This window comes from Raphanus sativus, chromosome 5, assembly GCF_000801105.2.
Source record: "Raphanus sativus cultivar WK10039 chromosome 5, ASM80110v3, whole genome shotgun sequence".
Taxonomy (NCBI): Eukaryota; Viridiplantae; Streptophyta; class Magnoliopsida; order Brassicales; family Brassicaceae; genus Raphanus; species Raphanus sativus.
The window spans coordinates 32,823,042-32,845,449 of NC_079515.1; the positions used below are offsets into that span (position 1 = coordinate 32,823,042).

The 22,408-nt window shown below is 37.3% G+C and overlaps 6 protein-coding genes across 8 annotated transcripts; 2 read left to right on the forward strand and 4 right to left on the reverse strand.

Annotated features, from left to right (window-relative positions):
* Nucleotides 1-3,667: 3,667 nt before the first annotated feature.
* On the reverse strand, nt 3,668-5,347 carry LOC108861093 (uncharacterized). Of its 3 annotated transcripts, none has more exons than XM_057010851.1 (5): nt 5,106-5,347; nt 4,790-4,903; nt 4,391-4,544; nt 4,021-4,188; nt 3,668-3,929 (listed from the first exon to the last, which is right to left on the reverse strand). In XM_057010851.1, the coding sequence occupies exons 1-5, from the start codon at nt 5,316-5,318 to the stop codon at nt 3,901-3,903; spliced, it is 678 nt and encodes a 225-aa protein (XP_056866831.1). In that variant the 5' UTR covers nt 5,319-5,347; the 3' UTR covers nt 3,668-3,900. The 3 variants fall into 3 exon arrangements, with proteins under 3 accessions (XP_056866831.1, XP_056866830.1, XP_056866829.1); XM_057010850.1 differs by having other exon boundaries at nt 3,668-3,926; nt 4,021-4,209; nt 5,106-5,340; XM_057010849.1 differs by having other exon boundaries at nt 4,021-4,209; nt 5,106-5,335.
* Nucleotides 5,348-7,564: 2,217 nt separating this feature from the next.
* On the reverse strand, nt 7,565-8,528 carry LOC108860904 (ethylene-responsive transcription factor ERF057). The gene has a single exon (XM_018634750.2). The coding sequence runs from the start codon at nt 8,390-8,392 to the stop codon at nt 7,565-7,567; it is 828 nt and encodes a 275-aa protein (XP_018490252.1). The 5' UTR covers nt 8,393-8,528.
* Nucleotides 8,529-11,320: 2,792 nt separating this feature from the next.
* On the reverse strand, nt 11,321-13,296 carry LOC108857104 (uncharacterized). The gene is made up of 5 exons (XM_018631035.2): nt 13,124-13,296; nt 12,179-12,836; nt 12,025-12,078; nt 11,758-11,945; nt 11,321-11,632 (listed from the first exon to the last, which is right to left on the reverse strand). The coding sequence occupies exons 2-5, from the start codon at nt 12,834-12,836 to the stop codon at nt 11,540-11,542; spliced, it is 993 nt and encodes a 330-aa protein (XP_018486537.1). The 5' UTR covers nt 13,124-13,296; the 3' UTR covers nt 11,321-11,539.
* A 315-nt stretch (nt 13,297-13,611) lies between these two features.
* Nucleotides 13,612-16,556, forward strand: LOC108863431 (acyl-coenzyme A oxidase 2, peroxisomal). The gene is made up of 7 exons (XM_018637852.2): nt 13,612-14,093; nt 14,248-14,363; nt 14,548-15,428; nt 15,497-15,676; nt 15,744-15,910; nt 15,996-16,119; nt 16,214-16,556. Exons 1-7 carry the CDS (start codon nt 13,642-13,644, stop codon nt 16,367-16,369), a joined length of 2,076 nt encoding a protein of 691 aa, XP_018493354.1. The 5' UTR covers nt 13,612-13,641; the 3' UTR covers nt 16,370-16,556.
* Nucleotides 16,557-17,381: 825 nt separating this feature from the next.
* LOC108859480 (ETHYLENE INSENSITIVE 3-like 5 protein) lies at nt 17,382-19,068 on the forward strand. The gene has a single exon (XM_018633384.2). It carries the CDS (start codon nt 17,516-17,518, stop codon nt 18,944-18,946), a length of 1,431 nt encoding a protein of 476 aa, XP_018488886.1. The 5' UTR covers nt 17,382-17,515; the 3' UTR covers nt 18,947-19,068.
* Nucleotides 18,929-21,841, reverse strand: LOC108859479 (type I inositol polyphosphate 5-phosphatase 5). Its single transcript, XM_018633383.2, has 10 exons — nt 21,689-21,841; nt 21,432-21,561; nt 21,244-21,321; nt 21,009-21,096; nt 20,819-20,923; nt 20,119-20,728; nt 19,847-20,040; nt 19,652-19,760; nt 19,410-19,558; nt 18,929-19,331 (listed from the first exon to the last, which is right to left on the reverse strand). Exons 1-10 carry the CDS (start codon nt 21,746-21,748, stop codon nt 19,115-19,117), a joined length of 1,740 nt encoding a protein of 579 aa, XP_018488885.2. The 5' UTR covers nt 21,749-21,841; the 3' UTR covers nt 18,929-19,114.
* Between the last annotated feature and the right edge of the window lie 567 nt (nt 21,842-22,408).

Below are 22,408 nucleotides of genomic sequence, written 5' to 3' on the forward strand. Positions count from 1 at the left end.
TTGCAAAATGTAAACTTTCTCCTGCCAAAGCTCTTGTAAAATGCATCATAGTTTCTTTGTCCGCGTTAAGGAAAAAAAAAGAACGTTTCATTGCAAATGTTTGGAATCAATTCTAGCATTTAGTAAACCGGTATAGAATTCAAAGATATAGTTTATTGGTGAAATCCTTAAGTAACACTCTTTTTCTCTTATAAAATTTGTTTAGATTACAAAGGCGAAGTTTCGCTTCACAAAACATATATATATATATATATTGTAGCTTTTATATTTTGAACTACTCTTTAGATATTGTAGCTTTTATATATTTGAACTGTCTAATACTATGTAATTAAACAATTCTTTTTTTCTCTCTCTCTTCTAACGTTCTGCCTTCTTTCTAAGAAAAAAAGAAAAAAAGAAGAGAAGCTTCACCGCCGTGACCTGTTTCTCCGGCCGACGGGACTCCCTCAGCCGCCATCGGTCCGGCTTCTGTTTAATTTTCTTTTATTTTGCTTTGCATGTATATCACGGAGGAGGAGTAATCGGTTTTCTCTTTCGTTTTTGACTCTGGGGTGAGGAAGCTTCGTTAGTTCTCTCATCGCTGGCTTAGACTCCGGGAGGTAGAGGTTTTCACAGCCTTGCGTTTCCGGCTTCAGGGTTTCAATCGGTGTGGACAGGAGGTGTTTTTACGGGTTTGGGTGGTCAGACTTCTCGCGGTGACGGTTTGGATGGGATCTCGAACTGATCGTTGAAGCCCTCCGCAATTAAAGCCGCGGCGTGGAAGTTGACCAGGAAGGAAGTTCGAGTCATCTTCAATCTAGTGTGTGGTGGTTTGGTGGCTCTGAAGGAGACCGCGATGTTATTCGCTTAGAAGCTCTCCGCTAATGGAGCACAACCGTGGAAGATGCAGGGGATTCCGGTGAAGTATCTGGCGGACCACCGTTTGGTTCGTCGGCGGTAAAGAGGGATTGGTTTGTGTGACACGTGTTTTTCTTATTGTCGAGATTAAAACACGTGTGGTAGACGTGGCCGCTCTGGCCTTTTAGTTTTGTGGGCTGTGTTTTGGCAGTTTGGCCTGATTCTGTTTGTGGGTTTTAGTTTGTAATTTTGGTTGGGCCCGGTCCAGTTGGACTTGGCCTTTTAATAATATCATACTAGATGGCAAAAAAAAATGTAATTAAACAATTCGATCAATAAAAAGGAGTAAAACTAAAAAGAAGTTAATGCGAGATTGCTAGGATGTAAATTCTCGACTAGTGAGAATTAGACACACATCGATGGTAGGTCCGTTGCATTTCCCACGCCATGATAACATACAGAGTAATTATGCTGATAATGACAGAGAAATGACAAATTCTTCAACTTCCAAGTCTTCTTTTTTGCGAATTAAAGTACATAATTACCACAAAAAGTTAAAGGTGCTCAATTTCTCCGTTTTGTTTGCTTGCACCGCATGAGAAATATAAAAGGTACGTGTTCCTCTTTATGTCCATATCATTTGCTTCTCAGACTCTCAACATGCGCATATGTATGTGTAACTGAATGTAATAAAGAGCTCGCGTTGATTCTTCACACGTGTCTACACTGGAAATGTCGGCGGTCTGCTCTTCGAGATCTTTGATCTGTCCAACCTCAAGCATTAATGTTCATATTAAACTCTGGAAAAGGAACATGAACAAAGACCATATGTATATATGATTTGAATGTGCACATGGGGATGCATGTGAAGAAGAATGCCGTAACAATGGGAAGCCATATTTAATGTACATGTGTCACTCTTTTCCTCGTCTCTCAGATTCACAATTATCAAGGAATAACGAGCTGATTCATTATGTTTTACTAGGGTAAACCCGCCCTACGGACGGGCGGACGAATAAATTAATAATAATAATTATTTAAAATTTAAAATTTATTTTAACTAAAAATAGTATTATTTTTTTGTCAGTACTAAAAGCAGTATTAACTTTCATAATCTTTTACAATAATCTTACTATTTATTCTAACAGGTATATATTATTTTAACTATAATAATTTTTAAAAGTATATAATTATTTAATTTCTCTCAATATTTATTTTAGTTTAACTATACCAATAACTAACTTATATGTGGTATTAGAAGTTCTCCTACAATTATATAATTATATTCTATGTCGATTTGTATTTTTGATTTGGTTTTTGAATCGATAGGTTTACTCTCTTTCTTATTTCTATGTTATAGTCGTAAAAGAAAAAATAATGACTAACAATTTCTAAAAAAAATTACCGTCGAGTGAGCTTATTTTCTCTCTTAGATATATTTTTGTTTCATGAACTGAATTTTTATTTTTATACTTTTTGAGAACTAATTATTTAGATGATGAAAAGGAAATATGTGTTATCTTAAAAAGTTTCTCTCTCTAATTTTCTCTATCTTCTCTCTAGAAGCTTTCTGAAAAGTGAAACTGTGTTCGGTGGCCGGTGGTTTCATCACCGCCCGTCACCTTTTCTCTTTTGTTTTTTGTTTTTTGCTTGATGAATCCAATTGTGTTATAAGTCTAAATTTGGGTTCACTTTCCGTTTAGCGGATTCTCTTCTTCCGGTGCGGATAATAAATTTCCGATCTAGAATCGGATTTTCTTTTCCTTTGAGGATTTTGTTTCCGGGTTTATCCGGTCCTCTCTTCCGTGAACTTAAAATTTCAACCTGTTTGTTAGGGTTTGATTTATCTTCTTCAAAGGTTATGATCAAAATCTTTTCTTTATGGGAAATCAGTCTTCACCAGACAGTAGTTCTTGCCGGTAAACGGCTTTAGGTGGAGCTTTCTTGTGGAAGAGATGATGATAAGAAAGGATAAATCTCAGTTGATGCAGAAGAGATTCAGTAGAGATTGGCGTTCTTTATGAATGGTCCAACAAAGGATTTTCTTTTGATTGATTGAGAAGTCCTAGAGCTTAACAACCGAAGGAGAAAGAGATTCAGATTCTGACATCAGCGAAAGACGGAAGAGATCTCAAGATGGTCTAGGCGTTTACAGGGAGGTATCCATGGAGTTTCAGCGTCGAGAAGCAAAAAAGGAGGATCGGTACAGAAGAGTCCCGGCGGCGAAGAACAGAGGCGGTGAAGAATCTCGTTTTGCAAATCAGACACATTCCATCATCACGTGTCTTCGGATTCTTCAAGAAGCAGCACGCGGAAAGGAAGATATCAAAAACTGATCTTCGATTGGGCTTTTAATTGGGCTTATTTTATTTTGTAATGCTTCTCTAGAGTTTTACGGTTATTGGATCCTAAATGTAATTGCCTCAAACCATGTAAAACAGCCCATTGGGTTAGTTAATGAAATATGTTGACAAAAAGATGATGAAAAGGAAATAACCTTTTCATTATAAGTCGAAATATTTTAAGACAGAAAAATAAATAATATGAAATTATTGTTGTTGTTTATACATACACTTGTTTGTTAGAATCTTGTAATATTATACATGAAAACAAACTTAACCATGTCATCAATATAATTAATTAGAAGGTTTGAAATAAATATAACTTATAATATATAATCTTTACACTAATTTTATTATTAAAAATCTTTTTTATTTTCGTTATTCAGAATGTTAAATGTATAATATTATATATGAAACCAAAGTTAGCAATATTAGTAATATTAGGAAAAAGAATAAATTAATTACTTAGTAGAATTTTCGAAGAAAAAGCTGTCTTTAATTTACTTGAAATAATCAACAGGAATTTATAAGTATCCCTCATTTGTCTAGAGACAAATAATTAATGTAGGAAACGTGAAATTGAGTCGTCAAGACTGTCTAAGGAAAAAGAAAATTCTTTGGTTTATAAAGAATTAACAATACAAAGCTAGCTAGCAGCATATTACAAAAACATGTTCTCGCATCCCATTCTCCTATAGCTTCCCATGCCATCCCCAATGTATTACTTTTCTTCCTCTTCTATTGCCTCTGCTGCGAGTAAAATTAACACATTTTCCCAGTCAAAACAGACCAATAATCTTTATGTGGAGATGAAATGAGGACATGAGGACATGTACTATACCTGCTCGTGAATTGAGAAGAAGACGACCATTGTACATCGTATCGAGGAGCTCATGAGCACCAGGCCTTCTAAGGAGTCCTTTGTTGTTTGCCAGAGGGTAACAGTTAGGACATTCAGTAAACTCATACACATCTTTGGATCCTTTTCGGTTGAGAGCTTTCCATTTTCCTATAGCCCCACACATATAATCTAATCATATGAACACATAAGGGCATCAATTAAGCTCTTGAGACTTTCTGAAGCATATCAAACGAAAACAGAGAACCGTTGCGTCTTTTAACACAGAAAGATGTCAACTTACGCAGAGTAATATCTATACATATATAAGAGTTTAGTAAGCTAAGAAAATGTAACTCAAAAAGAACAGTACCAATGCTCTGGCAGTTACAGTAAACTTCTGGTTTCTTGTCTAAAGCGGCTGCGTTTTGTACATAGACGAAGGTATAAGCATTGGTAACTAAAGCTGGAGATAAGCACATATATGTCATCATCCAGTGTTTCCTTGACATCGATTGCTGATCCCCCTGCAGGCCAAGAACACAACCTAGCTAAGAAGACTCAGAGATTTTTCTTACCAAAAGGTAATGTAAAGCAACAGTGACCAGTAACATTTAAAGACATACAGTAATGTTCTTAGCATCAATTGAATTTAATGATGATTAATATAAATCGACGACAGCAGATTCAATATACGTCGATGAACATTCAGTAATATCATTGCCGGAATAATTTGAATTATGAGCAGAAAAAGAAAAAAAGAGGTAATTACATTGACGTCAACCATCAGCATGTCGATCCACATGAGCTCACCGCCGCGTTTCACGTTTTCAGCCTCCCAGAACCTCAGAAGCCTACTTTCGACGGTGGATGAGCACCGGCCGGACTTCAGATCAGAAAAAAACACGCGAGAATTAGCCATGAGTGAATCTTTGAGTAAGAGTAATAGGAACTGAAGATATGATGAGGGAAACAAAGAGAGAAATAGGAACTGAAGATATGATGAGGGAATTAGCCATGAGTGAATCTTTGAGTAAGAGTAATAGGAACTGAAGATATGATGAGGGAAACAAAGAGAGAACTCACACATATTTATATCCAGAAATCTCCGACTTTGGGTTGAAGCTAGACATTAAAGACGACGTGGTGGAGATGAGAACCATTAAAGAGCTGCCATGAAGCATACATAAGACCGTTTCGGAGAAGCTCATACGACATCTCACCGCCGATTGATGAAAGAACACGACAGCTTCCACCAAGACGCAAATTAGGTCTACAGGGATAACTCTCCATCGGGCCATCCCTAGCACTAAAATGTAAGCCCAAACACGAAGCAAAAGAAAAGCCCAATTCACCAACACTAAATGAAACGCAGCGCAAAGGCTATCCGGGACACGTGTCGAGTCGAGCTTAAGCGAATTGATGACGTGTCTTGATGAGAAGAGAGTGAGCTTTTCTTTATATATATAGATAGATTGGTCAAAAGATTCCCTCGTAAACTGAAAGCTATACATATATTTCCTTGTGATTTCAGCCATGGTTGTTATCGTGAATGCTTTAAACAACAAAACTACTCGTAGTACATATACATGTAATATTCTTTTAGCAAAAAAACTACCTACTATGGTTTTTTTTTTGGGATCAAATCTACCTACTATGGTTAAAAATAGAAAAAAAACAAGGAACAATCAGGTTTAACATAACATAAAAAAATATAACATAACATAGAACAAGGAACAACCCAAGCAAACAATTACGAAATTAACCGCAAGGTGATGGACTAGTGGTTTTAAGGAAATTTCAGCTCTATACGGATCTGGTTTCGAAACCCCTTGTGGCCATTCGAATTAGCGTTAAATCGCAAGAATACATGGAGTATCGTGAGTTTCATGGAACTAGTTGGTTGACCTTGGTATCCTACAGTTATAGAAAGAATATGAAATTGGGTAAATGTTTTATTATTATGACGTGCATGATAAAAGAAATGTCCAAAGTAAATGTTTTATAATTATGACATGCATGATAAAACAAATGTTCAAAGTAGCAGACTCATCTCGGAGTTCAGACATTGGGCTTTTCCAAACAAACTCGGTCCATTAAAAATCTGACTATACATCTATCTTATTAAAACAGAAACATTATAACTTCTTCTAGGTAGATTTTTAAGTTGGACATCACATTATTATTCTTAATCTAACCTTTCATTTAAATATTTCCTTAAAGAGTTAGATATCAACCATCTATTAATTAACTCCACAATAAGATCTATGTCTTACATTATATACATCTATTAAACAAAATATCTATTATTTTCGTTAGAGTATACTCACATTATCATATTTATATTATATCATAGTACAAATATAACAATCCCTCTCTTTTATTATAGTCAAATGAATACAATAAACCTCTCTTTTATTATAGTCAAATGAATACGATAAATGTCTCCAATATTTACACGAGTCTGAATTATTAAAAATAAAAATATAAATAGATAGAAATAAAAATAAATATTACACATGTTATTAAAAATATAAATATTATTACACGAGTAGGTTGACAAAATATTACAAAAATTACACGAATCTTTAGCCAGTCATTATACAACTAAACCAATTGATTCAATTAACCAAATAACTCTCAACCTACAATATCGGATTTAAAAAACAATTATTTGGCATCAAATACTGATGAATCTTTAAATTTTTAATAGCTTGATACATAACTTTTAAAACTCAATACTAAAGATATCAGAATATATTTTTTTGATTCTCAAATAATTGAGGTTTACTTTGAATATACATTGAATAGAATATACTAATGTATATTCTTATTTCAAAAACATCAATTTATACTTTTAAAAAAAATCGATTATTGAAAAACCTCTTCACCAAGTTGAGTCTACTATACCTAAAATCTCGGTTACAATCAAATATTCACAATCAAATTGCCAGATTTGAAAATCATGAATATGGAAAACCCTCTTCTCCAAGTTTATTCTACTATACCTAAAATTTCGGTGTCAATAGATTTTGTATTTATTATATCTAACTTAATAGGTTAGAAAATATTCAATTCCTCCCACTTAAAATGTGTGTACAAGTACTTGCCTTCGTATTTATCATTGGACATTCGCAAAACATTCAGAAAAAACTCCCAAAAAGCACAATGTCAAAACCAAATCGTATTGTTTGATATTATATTAGTGTTTTCACCATACAATTATATCTCTAATACACCAATGAAAAACTATTAATAGAAAAAACAGTTTTAACATTTTTCTTAAACAATGATAAAACTCGAAATTATATAAAACCATATTATGTGAAAAAGACAAACTTCAAATTATATTAACTATTATAGAATATATGTTATGTGTTAAAAAATAAAAAATAATCCGCGCGGTCGCGCGGGTCATGATCTAGTTACAAAGTAAAACAGAACATAGTAGATTAGTAGGCTTCACTGGTCTCTGCATGAAGAAGTTCCATTACAAATCTGCAAACATAATCTGCCAAAAAAATATAAACGAACGAATGATGAAATATTAAATAGATCCAGAGAGTTTTTCTATAGCGTCCCAATCAATCTCAAAAGAAGGACACTTCTGCAAACCCATGCAAAAGCTCTCATCTTCCTTTATCCATTCGCTTGAGAAATCTAACAACGTTAAATCCGACTCAGGAGAAGAACCCGACCCGTATCCAAAGATATCCATAACTTCACGTTCTTGCTCCAGCTCATGATGACCCATATAGTGAAAACCAAAGAACACTTCCCCTGTTTTCGCCGGTTTCTCGAGCTTAGACGGGGGAAACTCTGAGCTACCGCAGGTGGCTTCGATCTTAGCGTTGACAGAAGGAGACAGGGCCTGTTTATATTCTCCATGGAAAGCAATGTCGGGGAAGTTGAGACGAGCGTTTTCTCCTCTGATCTTGTGAGCAGCTTGGTCGTAAGCTAATGCTGCTTCTTCCGCGGTTTCGAACGTACCAAGCCATAACCTTGTTCGGTTTTTAGGCAACCGAATCTCGGCAACCCATTTTCCCCATTGCCGTTGTCTAACGCCTCGGTATAGTTTAACCTGTCTAGTTACGTCGGTTTTCTTCATTGGAGCTGGTTTGGGGTTGAGAAGATGGCCACCACAGCCTCGACGGCGAGTTTGATTTTGTCTGAGATGTAACTCTGTTTGAATTTCTAGGATTTGAGTGGGAGTGAGCTGGTTTAGCCCAATTGGACCGGTTTGGTTAGATACGGGTAATGTTTGGTTAACTGGAGTAACTGGTATTGGTTTAAATGAAGATGTTACCGTCATGAACGGTTCAAGAGCTTTCATGAACTCTTCTACGTAGCCATTCATGTTTAAAGCTATGTCCATTTGTACTTATGTACAAAAACAATAATTAATTTGAGAAATAAAAATGAGCTTATAGAGAAAAAAGAAGAAGAAGAAACTCAACTGATAAAAGAAACTGTCTTTAAAAAACGCACACGAATGCTAGACAGGAAATAAGATTTTGTGTTCCAGATTTGAAATATTTTGTGTGTTGATAGTTTCGCCATATCCTTTGGCTTATATATGTGTTCGTTTGGACCATGGGGGCTTTATGTGGTGAAGTCAATGTAATAACTAAACACCATTTTAATATGTATTTACAACAAATGCATATATCTAATCTAAGAGAATAAAGCGCATATCAAAGTAAAATATTATCAAACAAACGCGTTGTGTCGTTGACATTGGTTATGGCGACTCAAAATCCTTTATGTTAATTGGTGTTTCAAGTCAATATCCATTCTATATTAGAAAAAACAAACAAAAGAGAGTCAATTTACCCCATACAAGTTTATGGAATCTTAATATCCGGTAATTTTCTTGCCGATTACATCAAATGAAACAAGGCATTCAATAATCTCAATCGCAATATGCGAGTATAACTGTTTCTATAAGATTCTTATGTATAAATTTTTGGCAATGATTGTAATTACATTTCGGAGATTACATTTTGAATGCCCCAAATGATTTTATCTGGTTTAAATGTGTAAAACAGTAGAGTCAGAACCAGTCAGCATTGTGCAAAGAACAGGTCCACATAGACGTGTGCACACGTTGTATTCTATGTGGATTTGACTTGTATACTATGCAATCCTTCTTCAAGTTTCACTCTCATCTCAGCAGAACTTCTTTAGCTCTAGCCCTCTTGGTCTTTCATGTCATTTAGAAACCGACGAAGATTATTTTAGTTGGAAAATCATACATATTTCTATTAAAGATATAATATTTGATTTTTAATTACAAGATAACATAGTTATAAAAAGAAATGAGGCTCGATTAACAAAAGAAACGAGGCTCAATGTCAAAACGATAATGAATAATAAATGGTCAATCTCTATAATATAACTTTAGATAGTGTTTTGGATTCTTTATCAGCTTTTGTTTTCTTCAGTAAATTGCGTGGAACTTTAGGTTGCTTCCCGTGAACCTTCTTTACTTTTCACGCTTTTTGAAGATATTTTAATACTGACAAGTGACACTCAAAGCCATCAATTTGTTTTAGTAGCTGTTTATATTAAAAAATATAACGTTACCATCATTTCTCAATTTTCTCATGTAAATTTGTTTACGAATTATACATATAGGAGTGTACAACTCGACTAAACATCTTTTATCAAAAAAAAAACTCGACTAAACATTTCGATTATGCAAACAACGATTGCAAATGAACAACGATTGTATCATCACTTTGGATTAACAAAGACGCATATCTGAGTTATACGCAAAATATATATAAATCATAAAACTAAAAAGAACTTCAGATGAAACTGCTAATTCGTTAACTATAGGCCATCCATTTTCAAAAATAAACAAATAATAACAGTTGAATTTATCACGTCAAAGCAGAAACAAATGAATATCGCATATTCTTAATGAATTCATTGTTAATCTAATAGGCATGATTAGGTAGGTAATCAATATTTTTATCATGATTCAATGGACCTCTATAGATTACTAGTACCGGAGGACTCACAAGTTAAAGAACACTTTGAGTCACCTAATTATTAAGGTTTATTAATTAAGGGGCATTTGAAGTAGAAAAAAAAAAGATGAGAACAAAGAGACACTTGCTTTTATAATGAACAATTGCATCTTTTTCACTTGCTAATTATAATTTTGTTTCTCCTTGAAAATTTTACCATATTACCTACTTATTCAAAAACTGTGCAATCGCATTCTTGTATGAACTGCAAAGTTGCAGATTTTAGTGACCACAAAAGCACATTTGTTGGCTAAATTTTTTAAAACACATTTTCTATTAAAACCTTCAGATACCATTTATAGAACTGCAAACTAGCATTTTTCGCTAAAACACAAAAATTGCATTGCAATACAAACCCTCATAATAGCATTTTTCCAATGAGAACTATTCATGAAAATCAACGACAAAAGATGTTTAGAGACGTTATATTGTTGAAACAAGGGAATGATTGTTGGAAAAAGTTTGGGTAACTTCGGTAAATTCTCAGGGAACCCCTTTCTGAAATTGTGGACCTTACTTCCATCAACATATGTCACAAGAGAGTCATTTTACTCGATCTTTCCAATTCCGTATATCTGTAAAACAGTTCCAGAATCTAATTTCCCAAGAGTTCTCAAAAAGTATGAGGTGGTTCTTTGACCAGTAAGAGAACATATACTCTCAACCCAAATTACCTTGTTCTTGCCTATCTTCTCCGGCCCGTATCTTGGTATAAAGAAGAATAACTCGATGAAGATGATTTCAAGGTATACAAATTAAATTTACGTCTGATGTATACAATTAATTTCACAATTCTAATTGTGTTTGTTTCCATTTTAGTTTGTAGTGTCTAAATTAGATGCTTCAAAAGAGAGGACAAGGCTTAGGTCTTCTTGTCTCCAAGTGTTTCCCAAAGACACCAATGCTTCTTTTTCTTTGCAAGACCCAGTTGAGGCAAGTACATATACAAAAAAATAGGAGTTAAAGTATAGATTAATTCATCCATTCATGCGTATACATATACTGTATATTAATACCTATGGTTACTCAAAATATAATGATCTACTTTTGCTAAATATTCAGGTGATGTATTTCTTGCAACGGTTGGTGGAGTGGAAACAAATTCAGCAATGAACTGAAGGGACCAATGAATGCAGTTTTTAGTATAAATAATCATTGCCCATAAGTGCATACATATAAATATACTTGATATGTATAGGTTGATTCACCATGATATTTGAATCACCTAATTAAGGAGCATTCGAAGTATTAAAAGGACGAGAAACATATGAAGACATGCTCAAGGTACAATGAGCCCCAATATGGTAACAAAAATTCTTAAAGAACAGACAAATTGCTAAAAGAGAAGCAAGATTATCATAGCTAACAAGTAACAAAGATGCAATAATCGGATGACACTAGAAGTTATGATACATACATGAGTTGCTTCAAAGGTTACAGAGCCTCTTCCAAAGTGCAAACAGTAATTTTAAAAACACCAACAATATCTAACTGTTGTTCTGTTGAGGTGTTTTCGTCGCTCTCTCCAAATCAATCTTGCAATTTTCTCTCAACTCTTTCATGGTTATGAAGCTATCCTGCTGCAGAATATAAAATAAACAACGGACTTCAAATACACATAACCGAAAAAAACCATTTTACCAGTGAGAACACTAGTGAAGTTTTGTTCTGAAACAATCTAATAGAAGGCTCTAGAGGAACTTACAAGGTGGCTGCTTTCACGAGCCAGGATACCCTCCATGTTAAGAAAGAGAGATGTCCACTGACCCATGACATCAAACTCTACATTTGTGGAGTGATTGGAGTTTTCAGATCCATAAACATCCGTTGTTGGCCTTCCTTTACCATTCCTTCGAATCAAGCTACTAGCTTCTTTCTGGCTCTTCTTCAGTACTGCACTCAAACACAAGCTCATCATGAAATTACCATTATAAATCAACTATGAATTTTAGACCGTAATGAGAACACTTACCCGATAATCGACCTTTGATATCCTGGTAGTGGAGATCTGACCAGATATATGCAGCTGAAGACAATCATTACATTCACAAACTAAGTTATAACTATTGTCACTGAGAAAAACAAAGAGCATTATTAACAAAAGCAACACTGAATGATCAGACAACCTTTCAGGCAAAAGGAACAAGAGCATGATTTAAGCTCATCATCAGCTTCCATCTCTTGGTTCACCATCCCCATATTGCCAACAGCCGAACATCTGCTCATATTAAACGGCTTGATAGTCTCAGTACTAGGCAACAAACCCGTTCCTTCTGCACCCACCATCGCCAACCTGTCATCACTTCCGCAATTGCTGCTACTGAATACAGTCATGGTCAAGTCTTCACCGGTAACAGCATCGGTTTGACTCGAAAAGTCAGCTACGTTCGAGTCCTTTTCACACTCCCTCTGACCAAGTTCCACCGCAGTATCGACTGCATTGGTTTCACCCTGAGACTCTTTCACATCGAGATTCTCAGAATCAGCGTCAACAACAGCAGGTGAGTCACCAAAGCTAATCTTGTCATCAGAAGAAGAACCATCGTTTGTATCGCTAGTCCTAGTACTCTCCTTGACCAAGTCGTCTACAACTAAACACAGCCTCTTGGAAAACTTCACCCCTGAGCCTTCACGAGCAACGGTCTTACCAGCATCGTCCCCAGATTTCAAAAGAAAATCACCCAGAATCGAGGAGATTCCTCTCTTGCTTGGTACATTAGTCATATCACACAAAGGGAGACGCGTTTCCTTGGACACTAAGCTCCAGCTACTATCTCCAGTCATCTTCACAAACACAAAAACAAAAACAAAAAACATTTCATCTTCAAAATCAAAATGTCGCAAAACCCATATTCCAAAAATCAAATGAAACAGCGAGATATAATAGTCTTAACCCCCAAAACAAAAACCCTAAAAAATTAAAGGTTCAATTAACACCAAAATCAACAAATTGAACAAAACCCTAATCGAAACCTCCAATTCGGAATCAGAAACTGGTAGTACGCTATGAAATGAAGCGATTCTTTGACTAGAAGAAGAACCCTAAAACCAACAGAGTTAGGGTTACTGACCAATAGATTAGTGGCATCTGTCGACGGCCAAGGAATCTTCGTTTAATCGGAGAGATATAGGAGCTTGGGTCTCTCGTCGGAGTAGGTGAGCTAGGGTTTTTGAGGTGGTTGAGGCGGGAACCTGTGCGGATCTTCCGACCTTAAAGAGATTTCTTTTGACCCGCGTTTCGAATTACGATTTTTGGCGTCGGACTCGGGAGTCGCGCGCGGGGTCCCGCATCTATTAATGGGCCTTATTCATTAAGAAAAGCCCAATAACTTATAAGCCTTAGTATAAAAACCAAACCTTATCTGACAGAGACGTATGGAAGTATACATCCTACTTGAAGACGATGGGGGATCATCTATAGATAGAAAGATATATCCTCGAAAGGCGCGCCAAACTTTTTATCCACTCGTAAAAGAACACGTCATCTTTGACTTTGAATCCACGTCAGCTCTCTTGCCGTGAAAGCATCCGCTTTATAAAACCGCACGATTGTTGGAAACTTTCCATTTGATATTTTTTTCTCTCTCAAATGGAATCACGGCGAGGGAACCAGATGGCGGGGGAGGAGGAGTTTTCCGATCTAGCCGCGGCGAGGCGGATCCAGCGATTGTCGTCGCACATCTCCCCCGCGCTAACGCCTCCGTCGTCTCAGGTGCAGAGGGAGGTTTGTTCTTCGCGGACGACGAAGAAGGTGGGGGTGAACAGCCAGGCGCTGTCCGTGTACATGAGGGGGAAACACATGGACGTGCAGGAGAAAGTGTACGAGTTCTACAATTCCCGGCCCGATCTGCAGACGCCGATCGAGATCTCGAAGGACGATCACCGGGAGCTGTGTATGAGGCAGCTGCTGGGGCTCGTGAGGGAAGCAGGGGTGAGGCCGTTTAGGTATGTCGCGGATGATCCTGAGAAGTACTTCGCCATCATGGAAGCTGTTGGTAGCGTTGATATGTCGCTTGGGATCAAGCTCGGCGTTCAATACAGGTTTACTACTTTGGAGATATTGAATTTGGATTAGTATTGTTGTTGATGGATCTTTAAGCTTCTTGTTATGTATATATATGATTGTGTTAGTATTGATGATTAGAACTTAGCCGTTTGCATTGACTTTTTTTTTTAATATACAAATTACGTATAGTCTTTGGGGAGGATCTGTGATTAATTTGGGAACGAAGAAGCATAGAGACAAGTATTTCGATGGAATTGACAATCTCGACTACACTGGTTGCTTTGCTATGACTGAGCTCCACCATGGTGAGTGATCGATCACTCATGATCAGGACCCCATCTGAGATTTAATGGGCTATAACATTTTTTTAACAACCTTGGTAAATAAAACTAGTTTCATAATTTGGGGGCATTTGTTAATATAAAAAACCTCAATGATGCATCTGTGTGTCATTAGTTTACTAAGCTTTGGTTTTGTGTTTGCCTCAAGGTTCAAACGTTCAGGGTCTCCAGACCACGGCCACGTTCGATCCCATTACAGACGAGTTCGTGATCGACACGCCTAATGATGGAGCCATCAAATGGTGGATTGGAAATGCTGCAGTTCACGGGAAGTTCGCCACTGTTTTCGCCAGGCTCATCCTTCCAACTCATGATACCAAAGGAGTGTCTGACATGGGTGTCCACGCCTTCATTGTTCCCATAAGGGATATGAAAACTCACCAGACGCTCCCTGGTGTTGAGATTCAAGATTGTGGACATAAAGTGGGCCTCAATGGTGTGGACAACGGTGCTTTGAGGTTCCGTTCTGTGAGAATACCCCGTGACAACCTTCTCAATCGGTTTGGAGATGTGTCACGAGACGGGAAGTATACAAGTACTTTACCAACAATCAACAAAAGATTTGGAGCAACACTCGGTGAGCTTGTAGGTGGACGAGTTGGTCTTGCTTATGCATCTGTTGGCGTCCTTAAAATATCCGCCACCATTGCTATTCGTTACTCGCTGTTGAGGCAACAGTTCGGTCCTCCAAAGCAACCTGAGGTCAGCATTCTTGATTACCAGTCTCAACAACACAAGCTCATGCCGATGTTAGCCTCCACCTATGCGTACCATTTTGCAACAGTGTACCTCGTGGAGAAATATTCAGAGATGAAGAAGACTCAGGAGGAGCAATTGGTTGCTGATGTCCATGCGCTCTCTGCGGGGCTCAAATCTTATATAACGTCGTACACCGCTAAGTCACTCTCGGTCTGCAGAGAAGCTTGTGGAGGACATGGTTACGCAGCTGTTAACAGGTTTGGAAGCTTGAGAAACGATCATGACATTTTCCAAACATTTGAAGGAGACAACACTGTGCTTCTGCAACAGGTAAGAAACTTTCCACCTTGTCCTGATAACGAACAACCATGTTTATAGTGTTTGGTTGTTTCTTATAGGTGGCAGCTGATTTGCTTAAGCGATACAAAGAGAAGTTTCAAGGTGGGACATTGACAGCTACGTGGAGTTACTTGAGAGAGTCGATGAACGCTTACTTGTCTCAGCCAAATCCTGTTACAGCTCGTTGGGAAAGTGAAGATCATCTAAGAGATCCTAAATTCCAACTAGATGCTTTCCGGGTGAGTCTCTACAATATAATCTCTCTGACTTCATCGTTATCAATCACTTAACGTTTCATCTCCTCAGTATCGAACATCGCGTCTCCTACAAAGTGTTGCAATGAGATTGACGAAACACACCAAGACCCTTGGACCATTCGGCGCTTGGAACAGATGCTTGAATCATCTCTTGACACTTGCGGAGTCTCACATTGAATCAGTCATTCTCGCCAAGTTCATTGAAGCTGTTCGAAAGTAAGTAACAAACACACATTGCATCTTCCCTTACAAATCAAGTTTTAACAAACACGCATGCATCTTACGTCTGTTGTTTCTTCAGGTGTCCGGACCGAAGTGCAAGAGCTGGTCTGAAACTAGCATGTGATCTTTACGCATTGGAGCGAATATGGAAAGATATAGGAACCTACCGTAACGTGGATTATGTGGCGCCTAACAAAGCCAAGGTTTGCTTGTTGTTGTTATATATGAACCAATGATTTTTTTTCTCTTGATTAAATGGTTGGTTACAGATGATGTTTATCTTTTTTGTTTTGGCAGGCGATTCATAAGTTGACCGAGTATTTGAGTTTTCAAGTAAGGAATGTGGCCAAGGAACTAGTGGACGCTTTCGACCTACCGGATCATGTTACTCGAGCGCCAATTGCTAGGCAGTCTGATGCTTATGCACAGTATACTCAAGTTGTTGGATTCTGAAAAAGGTGAAAGGAAGAAAAAAAGAAATATCAGATTGAAATAATTAAATCTCCTTCGAGTCTTTTTGATACGAAGTGAAAATAACAATTTATAGTACGTGTTGTCCCTTTTCTGTTATGTGTTTTGTGTATTCGTTGCTATTTGTTTTCCACATGGGAATAAATCAAGTAAGAAACATTGAACTTCATTTTTCAGACTTATCTTCTAAAATATTCATAGGCCTGATCACACACCTGATGTGTTCGTTTAGACTTTTGAAGAGAAACAATGAAAACATTAAACCGCATTGCATTTTTTAACATGGTCGTTAAAAATCAAGGATGAGTAAAAAAATATCAAGAAGCACTTTCTTAAATATCCGTCCAAGCTTTTTATGATTAGTTCATGCCTATCTGGTCGTATGATATCTGACACCGACTTTCACTGCAAAAAGGAGTGGGTAAAACGTGGTGGCCGTAATGTATAAGATGCAGAGGTCATAGAATCCCTAAAATCATTCACAAACATCCAAATCTGTTATCGAACCGTCCTCTCATTTCTTTTCTGACTCAAGTCTGTCTCCAACTTCACTCCAGCTTTTTAAGCAAAAAAAGAAAAAACAAACTATACTCCAGCTTTTGATCTTCATATGTGACCTATAGAATTCAGCGGCAACAACCATGTTACAACTACTCCTGAAGTATCCACCGCTATCTTCTTTCTTCTTTTAATAAAATAAAGAATCGACTGACATCACTTATGATATTAAAATTTTGGGTTATATAACTCGCGCACTTTTAGGTTATAATTTGTTAATTCCCGAAGGTAAAGCTATTCACCACTCACCACATAAAAACATTATTTTAGTATGTATTGTTTCCTTAGGACATGCAATGTAGTTCAGACAAGACGAGCAGAAAACTCGCCACGACCCTCTTAAAACATGCACACCTCCTCCTTTACATATTATAATATCATTTTTATTTCAAAAATTTATCCAAAAGCAACAAATTAGTACTATATATGACACAAGGGTCACGTTACCGAATCAATCACGTATAAAACCGAAACTCGAGCAATCGCAAGGGATCATTTTGTTTTCCAAACACACATAAGAAGATTCTAATCATCATAAAACTATACTGTATACAGTTAAATAAAATAAAAATGGTGGAGGTCCAAGATTTGGAACCACTTAGCCCCATTCAAGACGATGATTGCGAAGAAGACGAAGATGACGAACTCGACCGTCTAGGTGAAGACATCAGCTACGACGATCTCAAGAGACGCATGTGGAAAGATCGAAACCTCATGTGCAAGCTCAAACAGCAGCAGAAAGATAACTCTTATCCCTCGTCTCCCACGTCAACACCATCTTCCTCTTCCTCTTTCTCATCATCATCAGCTATCGTGCGCCGAGCAGAAGCCTCACGCCGCAAGAAAATGGCTAGATCTCAAGACTCCGTGCTGAAGTACATGATGAAGATAATGGAAGTCTGCAAAGCCCGAGGGTTCGTCTACGGAATCGTACCGGAGAAAGGCAAACCGGTAACCGGTTCTTCCGACAGCTTGAGACGCTGGTGGAAAGAAAACGTCCAGTTCGACCAAACCGCTCCGACCGCTGTTTCAGACTACTTAACGTTAGCGGCCGCTCAGCTAATCTCGTCAAGCGAATCTCTAGATCCGAACTCGTACATCCACATGCTCCACGAGCTGCAAGACACGACGCTGGGCTCCTTGCTATCGGCTCTGATGCAACACTGCGTGCCGCCGCAACGGCGTTTCCCGCTGGAGAAAGGCCTGGCTCCGCCGTGGTGGCCGAACGGGAAAGAGATGTGGTGGGGAGAGCAAGGAGCGACTGCGTTCGAGCACGGTCCCCCTCCGTATAGGAAACCGCACGATCTTAGGAAAGCTTGGAAAGTGAGCGTTTTAGCGGCCGTGATCAAACACATGTCGCCGAACTTGGAGAGAGTGAGACGGCTCGCGAGACAGTCAAAGTGTTTGCAAGATAAGATGATGGCTAAGGAGACCGATACTTGGTCTCGTGTGCTGAACCAAGAAGAAGCTCTTCTAAAACGCCTCAAGATCTCTGACGACGACGACGAGGAAGTGGAAGTGGAAGTGGATGAGGAGGATCAAGAACCGGCGATGGGGAACAAGAGAAAAGGTGAGTTTGTGGAAGAGGAAGCAGCGTTGTCTAACGTATACACGTGCCAGAACACGAGCTGTCCTTCGAGCGATGCGAGTTTAGGATTCGTGGACAAGAATCTGAGGACAGGACACGAGATGGAGTGTCTCTACGGGACTCAAGAACCGATATACCAGGGCAGTGTTAGCTCGGATGGGTTTGTTAGGTCGATAACAACAACGAGTGACGATGATGATAACGGTAATGACACGACGGTTTATCAGAATCAAGACGGTAACTGGCTAGACTATCTCTGGTTCGAGAGGTTGCATGATTTTAACTGTCCCGCGGTGGATTTAAACCAATTACCAGATCATTCTGTCTCGAATCCGACAGTTAATAACGAGGAAGACTTCTCGTTATGGGACATGGGTTGTGAAGACAGAGATATCTACATGTCTCAAGATTGAAAAAAGCTCTCTAGTTACAATGTATTAAAAAACAGAGTTAAGAGAATAATAAACAGAGGAAAAACATTTTGTTGTTTGATCCAAAAGCTATACAATCTCAAGAAATAATATTTTCTTTTAATCCATTTTTTTTTTGTTCAAAAAAAAAAAGAAAGGGTAATAAATCTTTTAGTCATAAAAACTATGTCGTTTTGGAGTGTCATCTTCAACCAATCTTGCAGCTGCACTAGAATAACCTTTCCTGAATCTACCTTTGTTCAGACTCTTCACATCAACTTCTACTGCAAAGATTGCACAAACCGGTCTGTGATCTGAAAACCGGGACTCTCCTCGAATGTAAGAAAGCTGTTCTATTCCTTCTCCTCTCCATAGAATCCGATCACACCTGAAAACAAATTGCACCCGTTCAGAACACACACACCAGAATAAAATGTGAAAGTTTTAAGGTTTATTAGATCAGTACCAAGCAGGAGTACGTCGTTTTTTCTTGGACTTGGTGGTTTCTCCGGCGTAAGCATCTGAGTTTTGAGTGTATTTATACGTTGGTGCAAAGAAGATTTGACCTTCTTGAAATCCAGAGAAGACTCTTCCTGCTCCTCTCTCCATGTTAAGCTGAAGATTATTACAGATAATAACATGAGTTAGTAAAACAGCAAAAAAGATTGTTTTTTTTTTTAAATTATCATTTTTGTTATACTACAAAACCTGGTCTTTCTCAAGAAGAGTATCCCAATCATTGTCTTCTAGTAACACTCTTGTCTCTTCGTAGGTTAAAGCAACTCTGTAATTCAAATCTCCAAGCCAAAGCACTCGGCTGCATGCAACATTCCCAAAACAAGAGTCTTTTAAGCGGTTTTTTTTTTATTTTACTTGTGTAGAAAGAAATTGGAAAAAACATACTCATGATCAACGATTCTTTCTGGTGCGCGACAACTAGGGCTTTTGGTGAGTTTAGGGAACTGAGTATGCTTCAGAATCTCAGATACATCTGCGTTTCTTCTCATCTCATCACCTTCTTTCTCACCGGAAGCCAAATGGCTACACACAAAGCAAAAGCTTGTTTGATGCAATGACATGCTTATAGCTATACATCCCTGTAAAAAAAATTACAAAAGAGTTAACTTCTTCTTATTGCTTGTGTCACAATCTTGAACTTTTAGAATTAGGGTTACCTTGTTGCCCAAGCGACCCATGATTCCTCTTCCGACAGAATCAAGTCTAAGATGAGATATATGCGGAATCAACTCTTTTCTAGCCCAAACAGACAGAAACAAACCAACCATCTGTTTACTAGCAATCAATCTGTAACTCATCTGTCCAGGCATCATCATCGTCGTCGCCGCGGGAACAACATCATCAAACAAGAAATTCTCATGAACCCTAAAATTCTCAGCCTCCACATTGCTGTCTGTAATAGGATCACTATATCTTTTGGATCTCCTAGCTTCCCAACCGACAGGAGTGTTGTCGTTAACCACCGGACAATTACAAGTCTTCAAAAGACTTGAATCGACACGATAGTTTCTGCTCAAGACTTTGAGATTAGGTCTTTGAAAGAAACTTAGACTGCTCGGTGTTCTCGACTCTTCGGAACCGCAACCACTACTACTGCTACTACAAGAGGTTGTTGTTTTCGAGGCGGAGAAAGCTGCGTTTGAGTAAACAGAGTCTTGTTTCGGTTTGTTTAAGGCTTGGCTTATTAGAGCTAACCATTTAGCTGCGGGCTCGTTGTCTTCGACTACTAATACGTTCCCTGCACTTAGAGGAACAATCTCTTGAAACCTGAGAAACAAGAATAACATATAGAGTCAAGTACACGATATGTCATAAAAGATTGAGACTTTATCAAGACCCATGAATCAAGATTCGTACCCACAGATGTATAAATCTGCTGTGCCTTCAACGAGCAAGAAGTCTTCTAGGTTAAGATCGTTGTTTGGTGTTCTTCCACCTACATTCCACGTAGCTAGAAACACCCTGAAACAAAAAAAAACAGAAGATTTGAATTTGAATCTGACGTAAAATGAAAGAATGAAACCGAGAGATTGGTTGAGATTCTCACCTGAGTTCACGAATCTCTGTTGTTGGTGCCATAGGCCTATCGAAACTTGATAGATTCAAGCCTTCAATTCCAGGGCTTGACTTTCTCTCTAACGATTTTACATGAGAAAAAAAAAATGTATCGCTTTCGTAATCATGTGAATAATGTCACAATTTTCAGGGTAGGTAGGTTACCAAGAAAATAACATTAATCTCAACCACACATTGAAAAGAAAAAAAAAGGACGATCAATGTACCAGAAAGAGTCTTCCATATCATTGGAGAAGTGTTGTCGAGAATTGATTTCTTTCGAGAAGCAAGTCGTCGCTCCAAATCTAACAAGCATGAAGAAGATCCATGAACCATTTAGAAAAATACCTAATAATCTATATGTTTTCTTCCTTGAGATGTACGCAAAAAAATGTTTTAAAAGAAGGGTTAATACCATTGAAAATTTTATTGTTGTCTTCGTGATGATCATTACTTGTTCGTCTGTTCATATCATTTGATGCATCTTCTTCATGTTCTTGTTGTTTACCATATCTTCTTGATCCGAAAATCTTTGGAAGAATTGACTAATAACAAAATTAAAAAAGAAAGCAATTGAATTAATAATGGGTTTCACGTCGTGACATTTTCGAAGAGAATCAAAAGTAAAAAATTAATAATCGACGGAGGACGAGAGGGAAAGAGAGAAGGAACCTTCTTCCTCTTTTCGCTTCGGTGGCTGTTCTCAGAGTCGCTATCTTTATTGGAACTCATTCAGCGAAAATCTTCTAATTAAAAAAAAAGAACAATTTGGAAACAGAGGTTAAAAACATTAATCTTCGTGTTTAAAACATTAAACTGCGTGTTTAGTAGATCTTGGAAACCGTAATGGAGAATGACGTTTATTTATTTATTTATCTATTTATTTTGTTTCTAGGGTTTGATTTTCCCACGACTATTGAGTATTTGATCATTTTTTACCGAATGATATTTGATCATATTATTTATGATTTTAGATAGAGTTAAATGTCTTTTTTTTAATTGAACAAGAGTTAAATGTCTTTTACTTATTAATTAGTAGTAGTATTTATTTTCTATATCGGTTTGAAAAGATCAGATTTTGGCGCCAGCTCCTTCGGAGTGCTAGGTAGATTTTAATAACAGAGATATGTATATGATGTGTACTAGAATTTATAAATAGAAGGTGAATATATGAAAATATTTTCTCTATTTAGATATATAATTTTTGGAAATGTGTGTTTATTTTCACTACTAATTTCTAAAATAATGTCCCGTTTTCAGTAACTTCTTTATTTCATAAAGACTTTGTATGTTCCCATCAAAATTAATAAAATCATGTTGATATTAAAAAAATAATTAAAAAAAAAAAGATATTTTCTCAAACGCTTCTTATCTTGTTCACAGGAAATAAAA